Source organism: Pleurodeles waltl, chromosome 1_1 (genome assembly GCF_031143425.1).
Source record: "Pleurodeles waltl isolate 20211129_DDA chromosome 1_1, aPleWal1.hap1.20221129, whole genome shotgun sequence".
NCBI classification, from domain to species: Eukaryota; Metazoa; Chordata; class Amphibia; order Caudata; family Salamandridae; genus Pleurodeles; species Pleurodeles waltl.
The window spans coordinates 982,437,543-982,456,449 of NC_090436.1; the positions used below are offsets into that span (position 1 = coordinate 982,437,543).

Consider the following 18,907-nt stretch of genomic DNA (forward strand, 5'->3'; position numbering starts at 1 on the left):
CAAATGAGACAAAAGAAGTCCTGGTATGCACCACAGATGACAGTGACTGGCAGAAGGTGGGATCTGGATAGCCCAATTTGAAAACCTAGGTGTTTTATCTTCCAGAAGTACAAAAACATTACTCTAAAACGTTGCCTTTTACGCTCATGCATCAGGAGTGTGTGTTTATGAAAGCAAGATGAGCCGTAGTATCAATGGTAGTCAAAAGGTCTAATAATACCATCAGGAACAGCTCATCAAAGTCGAGACTCAGGAGGGTGACCGCCTCTGAGAAAACCGGGTTTGAAGCACAACTGATAGCAATTCAGTTTGGTGTGGATGCCGCTATGGTCCTCAACTGCATTCTCAAGTATTTTCCTGACAACAGTAGATATTTTTGAAGTTAATGATTTGCACCCTTATAACAGTTTGCAAAAAATAATTTACCCTCAGTGGTGCAGTTTTTATATGTATTGATGGATAAATGAAACAATGTTGCAAATGTATTTTCAACTGTAATCGATTTGAATCAAGCTGAAAAATGTGTGCATGTTTTTTCTCTGCAGGTTTATCGTTTGCAGAGTTTTTTTCTACGCACAAATGTATGCACACTTTTGCTCTCCCAGTTTATCTTTTGTGAGGTTTTTCTAAGAACAATGTTACTGCACAGATGAACAATTTCTTCAGCCAAGTACGTACGTCTTATACAGAACCATTTTTCTATTACATATGGATACGTGCGCCCAACTGTTAGGAAAAAAAGATTAAAAGGTTTGCAACTATGTGAGCCCCATGAGATATCTTTCTGTGAAGCAGGGAAGCCTGTATAACTACAGCAGAGGTAGTCTACAGTGAAGGAACTGGGATGGAGGAGGATGGAAAGATGTCACACCTCCAGCATGTTAGGTTCGGTGACGCAAGGATGTTGGAAAGGTCTGCAGGTGCAGGCAGTCGGATTAGACCACACACACATCTCAGTAGCATTTGACATCACATTGCATTAATTACTTAGCCCTCTGCAGTGTGTGTGTGTGTGTGTGTGTGTGTATATATATATATATATATATATATATATATATATGTACAGATACGTTTCAGGTGTATGCAGCCTCAGTCAAACGTTTGTACCAAGGATTCTTTTCTCTGTGAACTGCTTTTCCTCATTTGTTAGGCAGATCAGGGTGCGAAATGACGTTTATCTACGTCTGCCTTGTAGATATTGTTGAGGGTTTCTAGGGTGGCATAATGATGGAAATTTGTAAAGTGTGTAAGTACTCCAGGGGCTATCTTAGCGCTAATCTACAGAGGGAATCAAGCATTTGCAAATCAGCAGGTCTCGCATGTGCTTGAGTTGGAACTATTGGCGTTGTAAATGCATAACTGGACTTTCTTTTCTTGCCACATAAATTGGTCAACCCTGCCTTATGATTTGGTCCTCTCTGCCGCATAATTCAAGTGGCCCTGCGTATTACAAACACTTCCATTTACCTTCTTCCCCTGTCTGCAGCAAAAACTGAAATTATTGCGATTATGTATTATATTTTTTTTCTATATTATTATTTTGGGGTCCCCCCCAACCTAGCATGGGGACACATAGATGTCCTACAAAGAAAGAGCACATTGTGCGGTGAGTTATATTGTAAAGAATATTGTAATATTGTAGTGCAGTAAAGAATATTGTACTATCTGGACTGTAATGCTCAACAGCCCCACGAAGGCACCACTATAAAAATTACAGCTGTTATGCACATGGTCATGTAACCATATAGTGAGGCCCTAGAGAGCAAAACCACACGAAAACAGAATAGCAGAACGTAATGCACTGTAACCATATTATTTAGACCCTAGAGGGCAATGTGCATTACACATTTTCAGGCATAGAAGGCCTACTAGAATAATATTACAAACAAGGCCCTTAGAACACAAACTATTCCCAGCTGTAAAACAAAAGTTCTAGCCATGAGAGAGCTGAAAAAGACACTGACTGGTGGGAGGAATTATTATTTTGTCCTCCCAACCTAGTGTGGGGACGCAGAGATGACCTAGGCAGAAAGAGTGTGCTGTGCTAACATTTTCATGGTGGTCCCATTGTCCTAGGACCTCCATAGTATGGTGAGTTATAGGCAAAAATGGGTTGTAAAAGTAATGCCCCACAAAGCATTATGGGGCGATTTTTTTAGTGTTGCAAATATTGTAATATTTTGACTGCAATGCTCAGAACCGCCCCAAGAGGACACCATAATAAAAATTGCATTTGTAAGAAACATGGTCATGTAACCATATTATCAGCCCTTAGACGGCATAACGACATGAAAACAAAATGGCAGAAAGTAATGCAGTGTAACCTAGAGGGCACAGTGCCTTACACATTTTCAGGCCAAGCAGGCCTACTGCAACACTACTACAAACAAGGCCCTTAAAAACAAACTACTTCTGGCTGTAAAAACAAAGTTCAAGCCATGAGAGAGCTTAAAAAGACACAATGGTGAGAGAGGCTACTATTTTGGGATTCCCCCCTCAAACTAATGAGGTGACCCAGAGATGAACTAGACAGAAAGAGCGTGTCGTGCTGAACCATTTGGTGGTGGTCCCACTGTCATAAGACCTCCACATGCTGAGTTATGGGCAAAAATGTTTTGAGGAATGCCCCGCAAAGCATTATGCAGGAGTTTCCCGAGTGCAGTGAATAATGTAGTAACGTCTCTCCGGCTGTACTGGGAGAGGCGTGTTGAGGATTTCTGTGTTTTTTTCTGTTGTAAAAGCTCCAGTTTGTACATTTTTTTACTGCTAAAAATGTATGTAAATGGTACTTATGTAAAGCACTCCTCCGATCGCATTTGCGCTATACAAACCTTTAAAAAAATATATTAAATAAATTTAAAAAAATAACCCTCCTCCAGATTGCAGCCCTTGTGCTCAGACACCACAAACCCAAAACAAGGAAGAAACAACATATGGTCATGCAACGCAAAGCGGTGAGGCAAAACAAAAAAGTAGTGCGCTGCGCTAAATTATATGGCCGATCATGCAATATTACATATAACTGGGTCAGTCTCCAAGGTCACAACAAAGCAGCCTTAAGGCGGGACAAAAGTAAAGCATTTACCTACGAAATCAAGGGAATTTTGAAAGGCAGGCCAGGAATGAATGAAAGTGATGGGCGTTAGATGGGTGTGGTGCAAGCCCACAGATGTAGATTACAACATGTCGAGAGACAGCACTTCTGCACTGCCTAGGCTAGACCTAAAAAGACTGACAGAGGATAGAAATAAATTACAATGGAAACAACTAGGTATTCAGAGATGAGCAGAAAACTGGAAAGCAATTTTGCATATAGATACTAAAATGGAGCGAGTTCCAATGTTTGGGGCCAAAATAGGATGCATCTGGAATGATAGGAGCCACCAAATGATGAGACGAGGCAGAGTAGAAAGGAAGAGTGGAGTGGTTGAATTCGGTCTTGAAGGTAGCAGAATCAGGCGTAGTAAAAGCATAGTGACAAAGGCAGATTGGTTTGAACAGTACAAGTTTGGCTAAAAGTAGCCAGTGAGATTAATTAGAGAAGAGTGGCAGGGCAGACTGAAGAGGAGACGGCTGCAGCGTTTTGAACCATTTGCACACCTGCAATTTTTTCTTTCTTATTGGCAGATCCAAATGGCATCACCTTAGATCAACCAACATAAAATAGAAGAAAATGATGCTTTTATTATTCTATAGGCACAAGCTACGTGGTGACACGCTTGTGAATACAGAATGCGATTCCACCAACAATAGCTGCATCGATGCGCTTTTTGTTTTTTTATCGATATTTAACAGCTTCTGAAAAAAATAATCTCTCTTTATCCTCGCTGTTCAGCAGTCCCTAAAAAGCACTGACAAAGCCAACAGGTCTCAAAGGCGAGATGTACTGACCTTGTCAATGCTTATTTTTACTTCATTGTTATAAAATGGCTGTCAATCATTTTGGAGCAGGCAAGTAAAACAAAACAAAATGGCCACTGTCAACACGCATGCTTCTTAATGCGTCATGATGCATATGCATATATAGGTTGTAAGCAGTGAACATGAATGTGTTGTGACGCAGGAGTGGTCATGTAAAACGAGCATTAGCAAAGTCAATAGATCAGCATTTACATTTTAAAGGCGAGACCAATCGTCTGTGCCAATGGATGTTATATGAATGTGCCCTAAGCTTATGCAGCACAGAAAAAAAGTGTTAAGACATCACTGGTACAGGTAAGAAAATCAACATAGTTTTCAGAACGTCTTTATGGGAAGACAGAGTATTAAGAACTGTAAAACCAGAGTACTTTTGGGCTTGGTTCTTGTTCTGGATTCTGATGTTGACACTTTTCACATTTACATCGGTTTGCTTACTGAAATGTATTCCTTGGCCAGAAATCTATATCTAGTTTTCATGTTCAGCGTCCACGGCTTTTATATTCTTCTGCATCACGGATTAATGCAGTTTGAGTGGTTGCTAGATGAACGAGCCAGCCAACACACAGAGGTCTTCTCCAGGCTCTCATACCAAACACTCTCCCACCACTAATCACCAGTCCAGACGTTTACTGTCAACACAGGCCTTGATTGGTATACATATAATATTTTGATAATAAAATATTAAGCCAATTAAACTAAAATGAATTGAAGTAAAAAGAGATCAAGCTCTGAAACTGTTTCACCTTCAAAGAAATGTACACCTCAACGTATGAACAATTACCCATGTGGCAAAATATGATTCTTACTAGTTTCCGGTCATTAACATTAATCCGGTAATTAAGTTCGCAACCGTTTTACAAGCAAGACATCGTCATTCATTTGACTTTTTTTTAATATAAAACACGGACCATTGTTCGAATGAACTCAACTGAACTTCACAGCATTGTTGTGTAATTTTTTTATTTTAAGTCAAAGGCACTAAAGTCCTACTATATTTTGGTTGCAAGTTCTAAAAGTATTCAGTATTGGCCCAACCAGTGGGGTGGGTCTTGGCGGCCAAAAGCGTTAATCCGTGCCAGGCAGGAACAGCGGTGGGGGACAGGAGGCGCCCTGGTGCCAAACGCAAGCAGCGACCGGAAGTACGGAAGGGAGTGAAAACGTGTCGGAGGGTTGGGCAGTGCCCTTTAAACGAGTCAGTAGGGGCGAGGGCACCGCACTTGAAAAGCGGAACGGACCATGGACATCAGTCCACGATAATGCTTCACGTGGTGAGTGGAGCAGACTTACCGGGCGTTGGTTTCAGGGCGCATTCGCTTATAATAGGGAAAGGAGCAGTGGCAAGGCATGGCCAGCAGAAATAATGAAAGTGGGCAGACGGAAAAAGAAAGCCTCAAGAATCTATGTCAGATCAGCATGGCTAACCTGAATTTATACGGGAGAAGTGTCCCACTGGAGGACTCCGAGGGCGCTAGGGTGGCCTACGTATTGCGGGCGGAGAAATGGGCACATACGCGGCAGAGGTACAAAGGTGCTGATATCCATGGCCCAGGAAGAGATGTCTCTAGCACGCCGAGGGAATCAGCGCAGGCTAGATGTACTGGTGGTTCACTTAAGTGGGAACAAGCTCACACGGCTCTTAGTAGCCACCGAAAAAGAATGAACAGTATCTACCGGCTAGCTAGCACCATATGGTCAGAGCAGATATCCAGAATCCCGTGGAGGGGCGCCCAGAAGCGTGGAGCAACCTAGAAATGCAGAAGGAAGAGCAACATTGCAATGAATACACGTTGCATAAGTATGGGCTGGAAGTTCACAGGCGATTAACATTGGAGTGCCAGGCTACTATTAGAGGACGAGGCCCACCTCTCAGGAGTAGAGCTAGGCAAGTCTCTACTCAGCAGTACATGGATGCCAGAGCTAGCAGACTGCTCCTGAAGCACGGGCGGATGCTGGGGAGCTGACCAAAGGCATAAACACCGGGCAGCATGGCGGAGGATAAATGGTCATTTTACAAGGGCAAGGCACCACCAGAGGAAGCGAAGCGGTGTGCTCTGACCCAGGGGACTGCTGGATGTCAGGCGGCAGGGACTCCATGGTGGAGGAATAAAGGTAAGCCACAAGGCAGGCATTGCACTTGTGACCGCCTGGGACAGAACCAGCCATTAAGTAGACACTGGTCAAACCTGCAGAAGCGCCCCCTCAATAAATCGTGGTACTGATATTGCAGAATATACCAATAAGTGTAACACCTTTATGTAGGTAATAGTTGTGCAATTATTGTCCGTAAACTGCAGCCTTCTCGCCAACAAGTGACTGCATAGCATATGCGAGCAGGGGGTCAGTTGAGGAGGAAGGAAGAGGGTCAAGTGGCAGGGACTGAACAGGTTATGGCAAAACCCGTACCAGCACCGCAGGCCTGTGGGGCCCTGGGGATCTCACCGGAGCCTAGGGCCCACTGGACACAGCCCAGAAGAGTGGCAGGCAGCAACTGCCCGTAGTGGGTGAAGGACGTGAAAAGAAGCATCCCTGAATTGGGCAGCCCTCTTCGAACAAGCTAATATAGGCTGGCACACCAAACTTCAAAAAGGGGGTACAGACCCACGCAACATCAATTCAACACATCGTGATATCCACTCACCCACGCCTACGGCATGACGGAGGGGTGGCTCAGAAAACAGCGGATGCCATAGTTGCCAGGGTGAATGATCATTCTCGGTAATGTACTCAGTCAGTAAGCGAAGGGGTGCACTCTGACCCAGAGGTCTTGTGATGTCAGACAGCAGGGTCCCTGCTAGGGTGGAGGAAGAAGGTAAGGCACAGTACTTGAAGACTGGCCCAGGACACGACCGGCAGACATTAGAGAGGGACTGGCAGATACCCCAACAAAAAAAACTTTTAGAAGAACTATGACAAAACAAACACTGGCAAAGCCAAAAGGCTTACAGCCAGAGGCACTGGATTTACCAATACTTGTTTATATGGAAAAAATTGGGAAGGGTCTCTCTGTGTATGGTTCGAACTAAACATGAGCAACTACATTTGTTTCATAAATAAATATTTCTTTATAGGTAAGATTGGTACGATTAGAGGAGTGTGGTAAAGTAGTGTTCATTTTTCTAGCCACTAGTTTGTTCCTCTTCAACACATCAACCACTGGTTTTTCGATGCTCTGGCTGTTTCAAGCTCCTTATCCAGTATTCGTACTATCTACTTTGTTGTTTTTGGTCAAAGGCTGCTTAATCAGATTATGTATTTGTGGCATCACCGACTTTATCCTTTCAGGTACCTTTTCAATTAAAACGACACACGAATTCTAACTTGGCTTGGGCATTTGCTTATAATGAAGCACCCATTGTGCCAAACATTTGTCTTTTCTAAGTAGCTTCCAAATTTCCTCAGCAAGGAGGGCAGGTGCATGATGTGTGTTCAGGTCACACCTGACACTTTTATCCTATGCCGCTGATGCAGTTCAACATTTATGTAACTTTGTAGCCTATCCAGGTGGATCCAAGAGGCTAAAATAACAACCCCACACAAACACTGTGGGTGGAGATGGGCAGAAGTGAGGTATCCTTTAAGCCACTTTTATAATCCAGGCGAGATACTGGGCAGTCTCTTAGTACTTTAGTAACAGGCCGTACTATCACCTATCACAAATATAATGCAGGTACCACATCAAATTTACAAAATAGTAAATCAAGGCACTTAGGATTTGAACTGAGACCTAGAATCGTTTCTATCAACTCTATCATTAATGACGTCTCGTTAACAACACGCTATGCACGTTTAGTTCACCACATCGACCTTAATCTGTGCAGAAGCCAAAGAATAACTAAGTTAAACACCCACTGTCCAAGTCCCCGTTTCGAAACACAGAATGCTGAAAGCCGCTCACTGCTTTGTGTAAGAAATGCATATAACATTTTAAACTATTATCCACAAAAATCCCTTGGCTTTATGAAAGTAACGTTTACTTAACAATGCACTCAATCCTAAATTGTGCGCCATAAAACTCCTGCCTGATTTAGAAAAGCTATACGTACAACACCAAAGCCAGGGGAGGCACGGAACCACAATGACGACCACTGCGTCACTGCAGCTCCTGCACACATTTGGAGGTAACTCATCTTCCTTTAAAAGGGCTCCGCGGGCGGTAAAATGACTTACCTCATGTAGAAAGGGGACATGGGCCGTTCTTCATCCTTGACACTGAAACAACAGAGAAGAGCATAGTTAAGAGTTTTCTACATAATGCCCGTGACGGGACACGTTTATATGCACCAATTTTTCACACAAAGCTTACAAACATATAAACGAAGAAAGGTCGGAGAGTTTATATACCTCGACATTCGCTCCGTGAGAATCATGCTCAGGCTGCCGGGCCTCGGAAAGCGAGGGATGTCTTGAAAACTCAAAAGCCAGTATGTGAGGAACCGCACCAAACGGGAGGGAGAGCCAACGGCCCGAGTGTGTCGGCGGGCCTGGGGGTGCGACCGGCGCTACCACAGACTGAAAATAACCGGTATGAACTGCCCGACTACACAAGCGCTGGGTCGACGGTTAAAAAAGGTTGTTTTAAGTGACAGCATGAGTGAGGATGTCCCAATGGTGGCTCCCCGCGGCAGTGAGTGCACGACTCCGACAAAAAGCAGATTAATCCTGTTCTCGGGAGCAAGACTAGGGCAGTAAAGGAGGCAGCGCGCTGACAGGCGGATGTACACAGGGGACGCGCACAAAGGAAGTGTGACATCACGTAGCGCTGTATAAGCGCTGAGTCCCAGTGCACGCTCATAGAAGTGGAGTAGTCGTAGCGACTTAGGACGTGCTATCTGTCCCCGCTTAAATGTAAACACATCCTCCTTTTTTAACAGATCTCCACTCCGGGAGTCAGTTTGTTCCGCAACGCTCCCAATTATGTCAGGTAACGAAAAGATGCATTGGGAGAAAGGGATTTGTCTTGGAATACACACATTTTTAAGTGGCATACATACAAACATTTTTGAAGAGTAAAGTGGGACATTAAAAAATAATAATCGTGGGAATGGATTTCCCCCATTGATTTATATGGAAGCAGAGGCACATTCAGGCAGAAGACAGCCAAAATAAAGCCCATTTTGGCGAAAAAAAAAAAAAACACAAGAGTCCCCCGTCTGAATCGGGACCATTGGCATGTATAGGGTGGAAACAACAGATCCTCGGTTTCTGCGTACACAGTCTGCAAATAAGCCACTTAATTACACCTCATATTTACGCAGCCTCGAGGCTGGCCACACAGCTTAAATATTTCCCCCAATTCGTTTCCTGTTCTGTCAAAATGTCTATATTTTTACTACTGTAACCCACATTTGCAATGCATATAACATTGAGATAAACCTTCCGAAGCTTCCCTTCAGCATCTCACTGATCGGAGATCACCAAGCATATTATGAAATGACGACCTTTCAATATGTTTGCTTTTATATTTCCTTGTAAGAAAGGCTACATATAGCTGATGCATCGTATCATTAGAAGATAGTGTAGCTACGCACATTTGAGATGTTTCTTATTCATTTTCGCGGTCTTTGTCATGTTTTGTAACTTCAACATGAAAAACTTGTTATTCTTTTTTTGTGCAGACGGACTTCATTTCCTACCTCCGCTTGTCGTCAATGTGACTTTTGTGAAACTGCTTTAACACAATGTACCATAGGGACCCACAACAAATCATAAAAAAAGCACTGTCAATAGGACTGTCTTTTTGTTATAGGAAGTGATTCTTAAACAGCTGTGCGAATGTGTGGGTTGTCAACAGCTATCCCAGAAAGAAAATTTTTAAAAAAGCTCTGGCAAAGCCAATAGGTCTTTGACAACGCCAATAGTTCTCGGATTGCAATGTCTTTTAGACATGTTGACTAGCAAGCAGCACGACTGAAGGTCATGTCAAGAAGGGCTGTGACCCGGCCTGCACCCAGAACGTTGTATAAGAATGTAAGGCGTGTATGTATTTCACACAATCGTTTGTAGGTACATTCCCACTTCCAGATGAGCAGGTACCACATGTGCTAAAGAAGGCAGGACCCCATCCCGCATGGGCTCTCACAGCATGTGACACACCATTTTTCCAAGGCTCACAAGATAACGCACAAGGAGCCCAGACATGTTACTTGATACTGCAACAACCTTCAAGCGTACTCATAAGCAGACAGCCATAAACAATGACAAAGGACTGAGCCTAACAATTCATTTCTGCATCTGTGCAAAACCATCCTGACTGCAAACGAGAAACAAGCATTTTCAATGCAACGGGTCTCGCATTTGCTCGAGTTAGAGCTATTAGCGTTGTAAACTCCTAACCAGACTTTTCTTGCCACACAAATTAAAAGAAACAAAAAAAAGTAGCACAATAGCACTATGTAAAATGCAGCGCGATCGTGCTGAAATTGAAAATGGAAAAAATTAGCGCAATCGCGCTGGGGTTTACATAAACAGATAAGATAGTCTGGAAACCATGAAACCATGATGAAAACATCGGTGCTGTGTAGGTGGGCTAAACACCGGAAAAGGCATGACATATGCATGCCTTTCACAAATGAAAGCAAGCGGATTTCAAAAGGCACGCCTACGAACCAATGAAAGTGACTGACTTGACATGGGCGTGGTTGGAAGCCCAAAGAGAGATTACTACAGGGGACGGAGACCTTTGCGTTTGCCCCTAAAAAGGCCACGTTAGGGTCAGTCAACTCACTTGAGTTTATGAACATGGGGAGGTGAGGCAGAATGAAGGTTGGGTAGAAGTGGAATACCTTTTGCCTGGCCTCGGTACGGCTACTAACAGCATGCAAGGTTTTATGTTATTTAGTCTACTGCATGGGGTGTTCGTCAGCAAGGTCGCCATTTTTGCTTACCCGGTGTCAACAATTCAATATTAAGCTTCTGAAAAAAGAAACATTAAAAAAATTCTACACAATGTATAATCTTCATTCACTTTCACTCTACATGTTATGATATATATTAAATGGAATATTGAAGCAACTTCTTTTTTTTTTTTTAAATCAATATTATAGTGTACAAAATAAAAGATGAAATTGTGCATGGCATTTGAATTGTATTTCCTCAACTGAGTTATTTAGCTTTTTAACTCGTGTAATAGCACTAAAGAACAAGCTTACCTTTTAACAGATTTGCAATACTACCCAAATCCATGATACTAGCTTAACAAATGTTACACACTGTGCTGCTGGAGGAGACAGAACAAATGAAAACACAAGCACTTGTGTGGAGTCTGAAAGACAAAGAAAAGCAGCTCCTAAATCAGGAGCAGTGGATGGAAACAAGTACTTGGTCCACGCTCTGGGTGATTGCCAAAAACAGGAAGAGGCCCGATGCATTAATGCTATGGACAAGCGGGTACACCGGATGCTAGAGCGACGAAGGCGTCAACAAATGGTATGCCTGTTGGAAGGATGAAGCCCACTGAATTGTAAACATGTATCCTGAAGATAGCACGTGCTGTCTAGCAGAGACCTAAAAATAAAGCAACATCATCCACAACTACATGGAAGCTTGGAGTGAGCACCTTAGCTAAATGGACTCCATTAGCAGAGTAAACATGTATGCTCAAAGAAAAGTGTTATGGAAAGATGTCAGAAAATTAAGTTTGTGTTGGAAGTGGTGAAAACAGCAAATTACTCAATACTGAACACTTTTGACAATGGGTCAGTATTTTTGGTGGTGCTGTAAGAAAGCCTACTTTCCTGCATGTCTTTACTTTGTGAACAAAACCAGCTGTAGATCTAAGAACATATTATCAAGTTAGGAAAAGCAAATGACCTTGCAAGGGTGATTAATGAATAGCATTAGCCTGCCATAAACACAAACTGGACACACTTCCTAAACAAAAAAATCCAAAAGACAGCCGTTGTAGGTTAATACATTAAAAAACACACACTGGCTTTGAATTAAAAGCTACATATCATATCACCCCTGAAAAAACCTTCTTGGGCACTGCCACCAATGAGAACACAAATGGCGCAATAAACAAACCCCAAAATGTCACTGTGAATGGACTTGATGGGCAGCCCATTCAAGTAATAGAAAGCCATGTAAAATCCATCAACAGCCAATTAATAAAAAGGGCTGACCTTAAACCCACCAACTCTGAATTACATTTTCTTATATTAAGATACAACCCTACTAAAATCTACCTCATTTATTTCCCCTTTGACTCATCCCAAACCTCATATTACTACTACGATCTCCCTAATCCCCTTCTACAGACTCTTCACTCCTCCATCTCTCCTTTACTTATCCCAAACCTCATCTTACTAATATGATCTCCCAATTAACACTTTTGGATTCTTCCCTAATTTTTTTAAAAGATGTGATGGTACAGGAGACAAAATGCAGGTGTTAAGCAAGGGGAGATGTGCCCTTTTGCTACTCAGGACCCTCTATCAGTGTAATGCTGACTTTTTCTTTATGACATGCTTACTTGTAGTTTAAGATACAGAACTGCACCAGTGTGTACAGCTACTTCAAAACTGATGATCCCACTTGCTTTAATGCCTACGTGAGCAACGTGTACGGATAAGCACACCATCTGTCACCACCCTTCGCACAACTGTGATCAGTGACTGATGACTCAAGGTGGTGGTGCATGTTTATTTAGCACAATAGCACAGAGCTGTTGCCTAAAATATACTGCTCAGGACTCTCCTGCACGCACGACTGAAGGAGTAGTTTCATGGCAAAATATTTTTCTACCAATGCAGGAAATCTGTCCTATAACTATGACACCTTTCTCCAGTCTCCATCTTAAAGTGAGACTTTTTTTGTATTAAACATTTTTTTTCTTTTTGCTGTCTGCTCGTCCACTAGTATCGTTCTATAAGTGGCACTGATGTAAAGGTCAGCCCATTCCAGCTACAACATTGTCTGCAACATTTCAGTACTGTTTTACACATATGCTTAAGATAGTTACTTTTATCTCTAGTACGGCCTCCTTCAACACAAAGTCAAATAATATACTAGGTAGGGCAAGAGAAAATGTGTTTGATTTCCAGATGAGTTGTTTCAAAGGCATTTTATATGCATAACTGTTATTCCATTTGGTGTAAAAAAAAAAAAAATTCATAAACAAACCCACAAAAAAAGCATGTGTAATGCAATAGGTCTTGCAGTTACTTGAGCTGGAGCTACTGGCATTGTAAATGCATAACTGGACTTTTTTGCCACATTAATTGGTCAACCATGCCGCATATCTTGGTCCTTTATGCCACATAATTCCAGTGACATATAACTAAAGGGCTAGTAGGCCTACTGGAATATTTTTTTAAACAAGGCTCTTAAAACCCAAACTGCTTCCAGGTGCAAAACATATTTACTTTACTTGGCAGTTGGTACAGGCGACATTGCCCACGGGGCAATGAATAAATAATTGTACTCCAAGAATGCATGCTTACTGGGTCACTGTCCCTTTACTGCAGTCTGGGGAGTCAAACAAAATACCCATGATTTTTCACACGCTTGAGGAGAGCCAACTCACATTATATTAATGATACTCAGTCGGTCTTGTACTGAAATATTAGTTATAAAATAGTGACCACTGCATAGCATAATCAAATGTAAGCTCTCATCGAGGTTAGTTTTATAAACACACACACACACAGCTCAAGTTTCACTGAGTCAAACTTGTGCAGTTCATCTAGTTGGGTTTCTGCTTTGTATTCGCATCTTGTATCACGTTATAAAAATAAAACTACAAGTCCCAGATTTGAAAGCTGAAACTTAAAGTAAATGAACGAATTATGCATCAAACTAGGTAGCTTGACAACAGTACGAATACTACTCCAAGGGCTGGTTTCCAGCTTGTATCCCGTTATAAAAATAAAACTACAAGTCCCAGAATGAACAGGGGTACTGCAAAGAACGTGTACTAAGCAGATCAAAGTGCATATAATGTAAACATTTAAAAATAACTCCGGTGATTAATGTTGTTTTTGGAGAGAGAACGTACTTTGTTCATTGGAAGTTTGGACTCCTCATAAGGTAACGCACAGGGTTAATGCGTCTGCTGCAAAGAGCCTGTACTAGCAAATCACAAACTGCAAGTAATGTAAAAGTGTCGAATTAACTGCTGATTTATGTTCTTTCTGGAAAGAGAACATACTTTTGTCTAGTGGAAGCTTGGAGTCATCAAAAGGTAGCACACAGGGTTAATATGGCTGCTACAAAGAAAGTATACAAAGCAGATCAGAGTGCATAAAATGTAAAAATGATACAGCCATTTGAGTTTGCACTCTGAGTGCCATGGCAGCCAACAGACCGTACTTTTGTATAGTGGAAGCTAGGAGTCATTATACAGTAGCGAACAGGGTTAATATACCTGCTGCAAAGAACGTGTACTAAGCAGATCAAATTGCACATAATGTACAAACGATACCGCAAATAGAATTCGCGCTGTGAGTGCCATGGCAGCCAAGAAGCACAGAGAGAAAAAAAGTAGTTTGCTCATGCTGAAATATATCGCCCATCGTGCAATTATTCCTGTAACAGGGTTGGTCTCCAAGGGGGTAACCAAACTGCCCCAAGAGTAAAGCATTTACCAATGACATCAAGTGATTTTTGATAGGCAAGCCCACGAATGAAAGTGATGTGCATGAGGTGGGCATGGTTAAAAGCCCACAATACTTACAACAAGTCAAAGCGCTTGCACGTTCGACCTAAAAAGGAAGACTACACTAGCACGTTTTTGTCATATGTCACATGCTTCGAGTATCAAGCCACAGGAGGCACAACAAAATCTACACTCATGAATTACAGTACGCAATTGGCGTTATTGGTGACAGGCACACTACAATTCTAAATTAAGAGTCATATTTGACCCTCATTGTTGATCCAAACTGGCCATCGATTCAACTATTTAATTTGAGACTGAGAAGAAAACCATCTATGTTTATTTGTATGATTTTCTCTTTAGGCTGAGCTTACTCGACACAGGCGATATTTCTTGCAAGGCATAATATGGGCTTACCAACAATATACAGGAGCTTGAAGCCCACCCACTGCTTACCATCGGTTGGGCCTTCCTATCACTCATTTGCTTGCTGCTTATTCAATAGCTTGCTTTGCCTATTGTGGGTCCACCCTCCCTTAGAGTATTTCCTTTTAATTGCATCCTTCCATTTCCCACTTTTAAAGACCTATTTTATGCTTTTGACCTAAGCACTTCATGAGAGCGCATGGGTTTTCCAGCTGTCTTCCTTGTGTGCTTCTCATGACTTCCTGCACTGTGTGACATGTTGCACTTTCTCAATGTACGCTTCTCTTTGCCCCCTCCGTAATGCTCTTGCTTCTCTCTCCGTGTTGTTTTCTCGCTCGTGTGCATCTCTCCCAGCCTCACTTTAATTGCTTTGCCCATTTGCTCACCAAAACACTCCATGTTGCTTCTCCCCTTCACTGCGCTAACCAGGTTGCTTCTATCCCCCCTGCTGCTCCCAATCTGCACCCGATTTCTCTCTCGTCCACTGCTTCCAAACCTTTGTTACTATGTTGCTTAGACACCCCGGCTCTCTGTGTTATTGGCTCCCCCCCAGAGCTCCATTAAAAATCATGTGTCATTTTGTAGAAGTGAACCTGCATGGTGTGCACACCTACAAAACACCACAACTACTGCAGCATAGCACTTTATTGTTTTCAGGTTTAGTGCCTTTAGCCATGATTCACAGGATGCAGTACAGCTTGGCTAAAAAGCATTGGCAAAGCCAATAGGTCCCACAGTGGAGAGTTATTACCTTTCCAAATGCTTATTTCTATTTGAATTCTTATTGTTTACATTCCTGCTTACAAAGACCACTTTCCTATTTGCTTGATAAAATGCCATTTATTCTTTTTGGTGCAGCCTAAGTATTCAGAGCCCACCTAACTTCTTGTCCAGGCGTTAGGCTGTCTATGAGGCCTGTCTGAAATATTAACAGCTGGTGCCCAAGAACAGAATGTTTTGTCCCACAGAAGTTAGTTATGACACCTGTAGAGCAAGATGAATTATCCCCATACGACTGATTACGACAGACAGCTCGGGCTTTGCTTAATTTGGACAGCTGCAATGCAGGTACATTTCAGTCAAAGAAACCAAACAGCACTATCAGTCTGTGTATAGACTTTGATAAATGTGATCAACTCCAAAATTACAGCATGCATTTATTTGGGCTGAAATGTGACGTGTGGTCTGTGTTACCCATTTTTCTGTCTTCTGGTTACTTCATCTAGCTTTAGAAGCTAAATGACATTCACCTTTGTAACAACAGGGCATCACACGTATTTACACAACGCTACAATCTCTGTGAATGGCCATTAGTGGCTCAAGCTACAAAGGAAACATACATACCTCAAAAAGGGAGGTGACTTGAGTTCACTGCCCCTTCCACTTCTGACGGTCTAGCCCTGTCCCTTTCAGTAGAAGGTATCTAATATACTGTCTACTAGAGGTAGCACCAGGAATATGGCCTTGAAACACTCTAAGGGGGCTAAACCTAATTAGTTCATGGTGAGTGGAGATGTACAGAAAGCTGGACGTTCCCATGTTCAGAGATGTCCCTAGCTATCTTGGAAGTGACCACTAGGGACTATGGGAGATTTTTAGCACAAGGAACAAAGACTATGATGCAATGAGATACATGGGACTAATTTTGGATCACCTACCAATACATATCAGTTTTCCTTTTAAAAACTTTTGTGCAGCACACTTATCAGTTGCAATGAGTCTTTGTAATAACGGACATGGGAACTCTGAGTGCCACCACGCTGGATTGAATCGGTGCTTCCAAAACTTGAATACAGAACTATGAGAGCCTGTTTTGTGACTAGCATCCAAGGAATACTTGGCCCTGTAATTGTATTTATATAGCGCTTACTACCCCTGAGGAGGCTCTGAAGCGCTTTTCAGTGAGTAGCACGCTACTCCGGAACCCAAGAGGAATTAGTGGTGGATTAGTATAGGGAAATATGAGTGTGGTATTAGTATGAGGTAATTTGAATGGAAGATATGGGAGTTTCTTAGTTGGACTGACTAGAGTAATGGAGGGATAGAGGAGGGAAGAATCCAGAAGTGTTAATTGGGAGTTTATAGTAATAGGATAAGGCTTAGGATGAGTAAAAAAGTGAGGGAGGAGTATGTGGAAAGGGGTTAGGGAGATCATAGTAGCAGAAGGGGTTTTGGAGGAGTCAAAATTAGGGAGATTTTAGAAGGGTTGTTTGGGAGATCACAATAGTAAACTGAGGTGTGGGGTGAGCCAGGAGTGGTAGAGGAGGGAAGAGCTTAGGCATGGTTATTTTGGAGATCAAAGTAGTAGAATGGGTTTAGGATAAGTAAGAGGTGGGGACTGAGGACAGATTGATAGAGACATACGGTGATGGGGAGACAAGCATACGAGAAAGTTATTTTTTTTTTTTTTTTTTTAAAGTATTTAATTGGATTTATTTATATTTTTTTCTCTACTACAGTAGGACTAGAGTAATAAATACGCATGTAAATACATAGTGAGTGAATATATGTACAAGGAATATAATAATGGGTATCATAATATGAGAAGTAGAGTTGTATTGTATAGACACAGACTTTCAAGATTTGTAATATTTGATGTTAATTAATAAGTGTACATTTCTAACATTAATTTATCTTTCCTCAAATTTCCAATAGTGAGATGCTTGCTGTTAAATAGTTAAGATAACATTTGCTCATTGTGATATTTAAAAAAAGCAGGGATTCATAAGTATCTAATATAACAACTTATCTAGGAGCTATGCAATGACCTATGAACATGTTAAGCATAGAATAATATACACACATATATGTACATACACACACACACACACATATATATATATCCATTTACACATGCAGACACATATTTAACCATGATTAAAAATACCTTTGTTAAACAGGATTAAAGTGTATGTGTATAATTTATTATTATGAAATAGTAACTATACATATTTCTGAAAGAACCATACATATCTAGAAAAAACACAATCAGATTATAAATATTTACCAAAATAGGCATATGCAGTCCATTGCTGTTTGGATATGGTGGTTATGAAGGAAGGAGACAACGCTTGAGTAGTATTCTGAAGACAAGATAGTTATCCGTGGATCTTATATTTGGGGGTAATGAATTCCTTAGTTTGGCTACTTCAACAGAGAAGGATGTACCACCTATTGTCTTTTTCTTGTAATGGGGTGTTTTATGGCGGGGTGCCAATCTTGAGCAGAAGTTTTTGTTGAATGTATTTGGTTAGTTTGTTTCTGATGAAAAGCGGTCCTGTCCCATGTATAACTTTGTGGGTGATACAAAGCAGCTTGAAGGTGGAACTTCTGGTAACCGGTAACCAGTGTAGTGCTCTCAAGGCAGGGGAAATGTGGGCTTGTGGCTTTACATGTAATAGTAGCCTGGCAGCTGAGTTCTGAATACGTTGTAGTTTTTTCATAACAGATAGAGATGATCCATGGTAGAAGCCATTGGCATAATCCAGTTTAGATAGCACAAGAGAGATAGTAGCCTGTATCTTGTGTGGAAATACGAGGTGGGGGTGGGGGGATGTGTTGCAGAGTCTTCAAGGTGATGAAGCTTGAACATGCTGATTTATCCACTGGGGAATTTGGGAAGATGTTGGGAAGTCTGCTTAGTGGATAGGCCTCTTTCAGGTGCTGAAAAGCCGCTGAACCCAGACAAATGTGCTCATCAGAGAACCCATGAAGAAAGAAGACAGGGCTTGGTAGAACTAGTTCTTAAGAAGAAGCACCTGGGCTGGGCTTTGGCTAAACTGCAATTACCCTTTCGAATCAGCAGTAGCATCCACATTAAGCCCTGGATAATGTTGAAACTCCTGTCAAACTAGCATCATGCTGTAGCCTCAGAAAAGCTTCTTCACCTAGTTGTCCTACTGCAGACGTACTGGCCCCTCACACAACCTCAAGCTTGGACTTCAATATCTTTGATACAGTGCTGCA

The 18,907-nt window shown here is 41.9% G+C and overlaps 1 protein-coding gene across 6 annotated transcripts in view; it reads right to left on the reverse strand.

The window, feature by feature from the left end:
- The window catches only part of FAM13A (family with sequence similarity 13 member A), an 848,928-nt gene that overhangs the window by 290,260 nt on the left and 539,761 nt on the right, over window positions 1-18,907 (reverse strand). For 5 of the 6 annotated variants that reach the window (XM_069230260.1, XM_069230261.1, XM_069230259.1 and 2 more), the window contains one exon: window positions 8,089-8,130. In XM_069230260.1, coding sequence (XP_069086361.1) covers window positions 8,089-8,130 — 42 coding nt within the window. Of the gene's footprint in view, window positions 1-8,088; window positions 8,131-8,262; window positions 8,408-18,907 lie in introns of those variants that run through there. The other variant, XM_069230262.1, reaches the window with a different exon arrangement.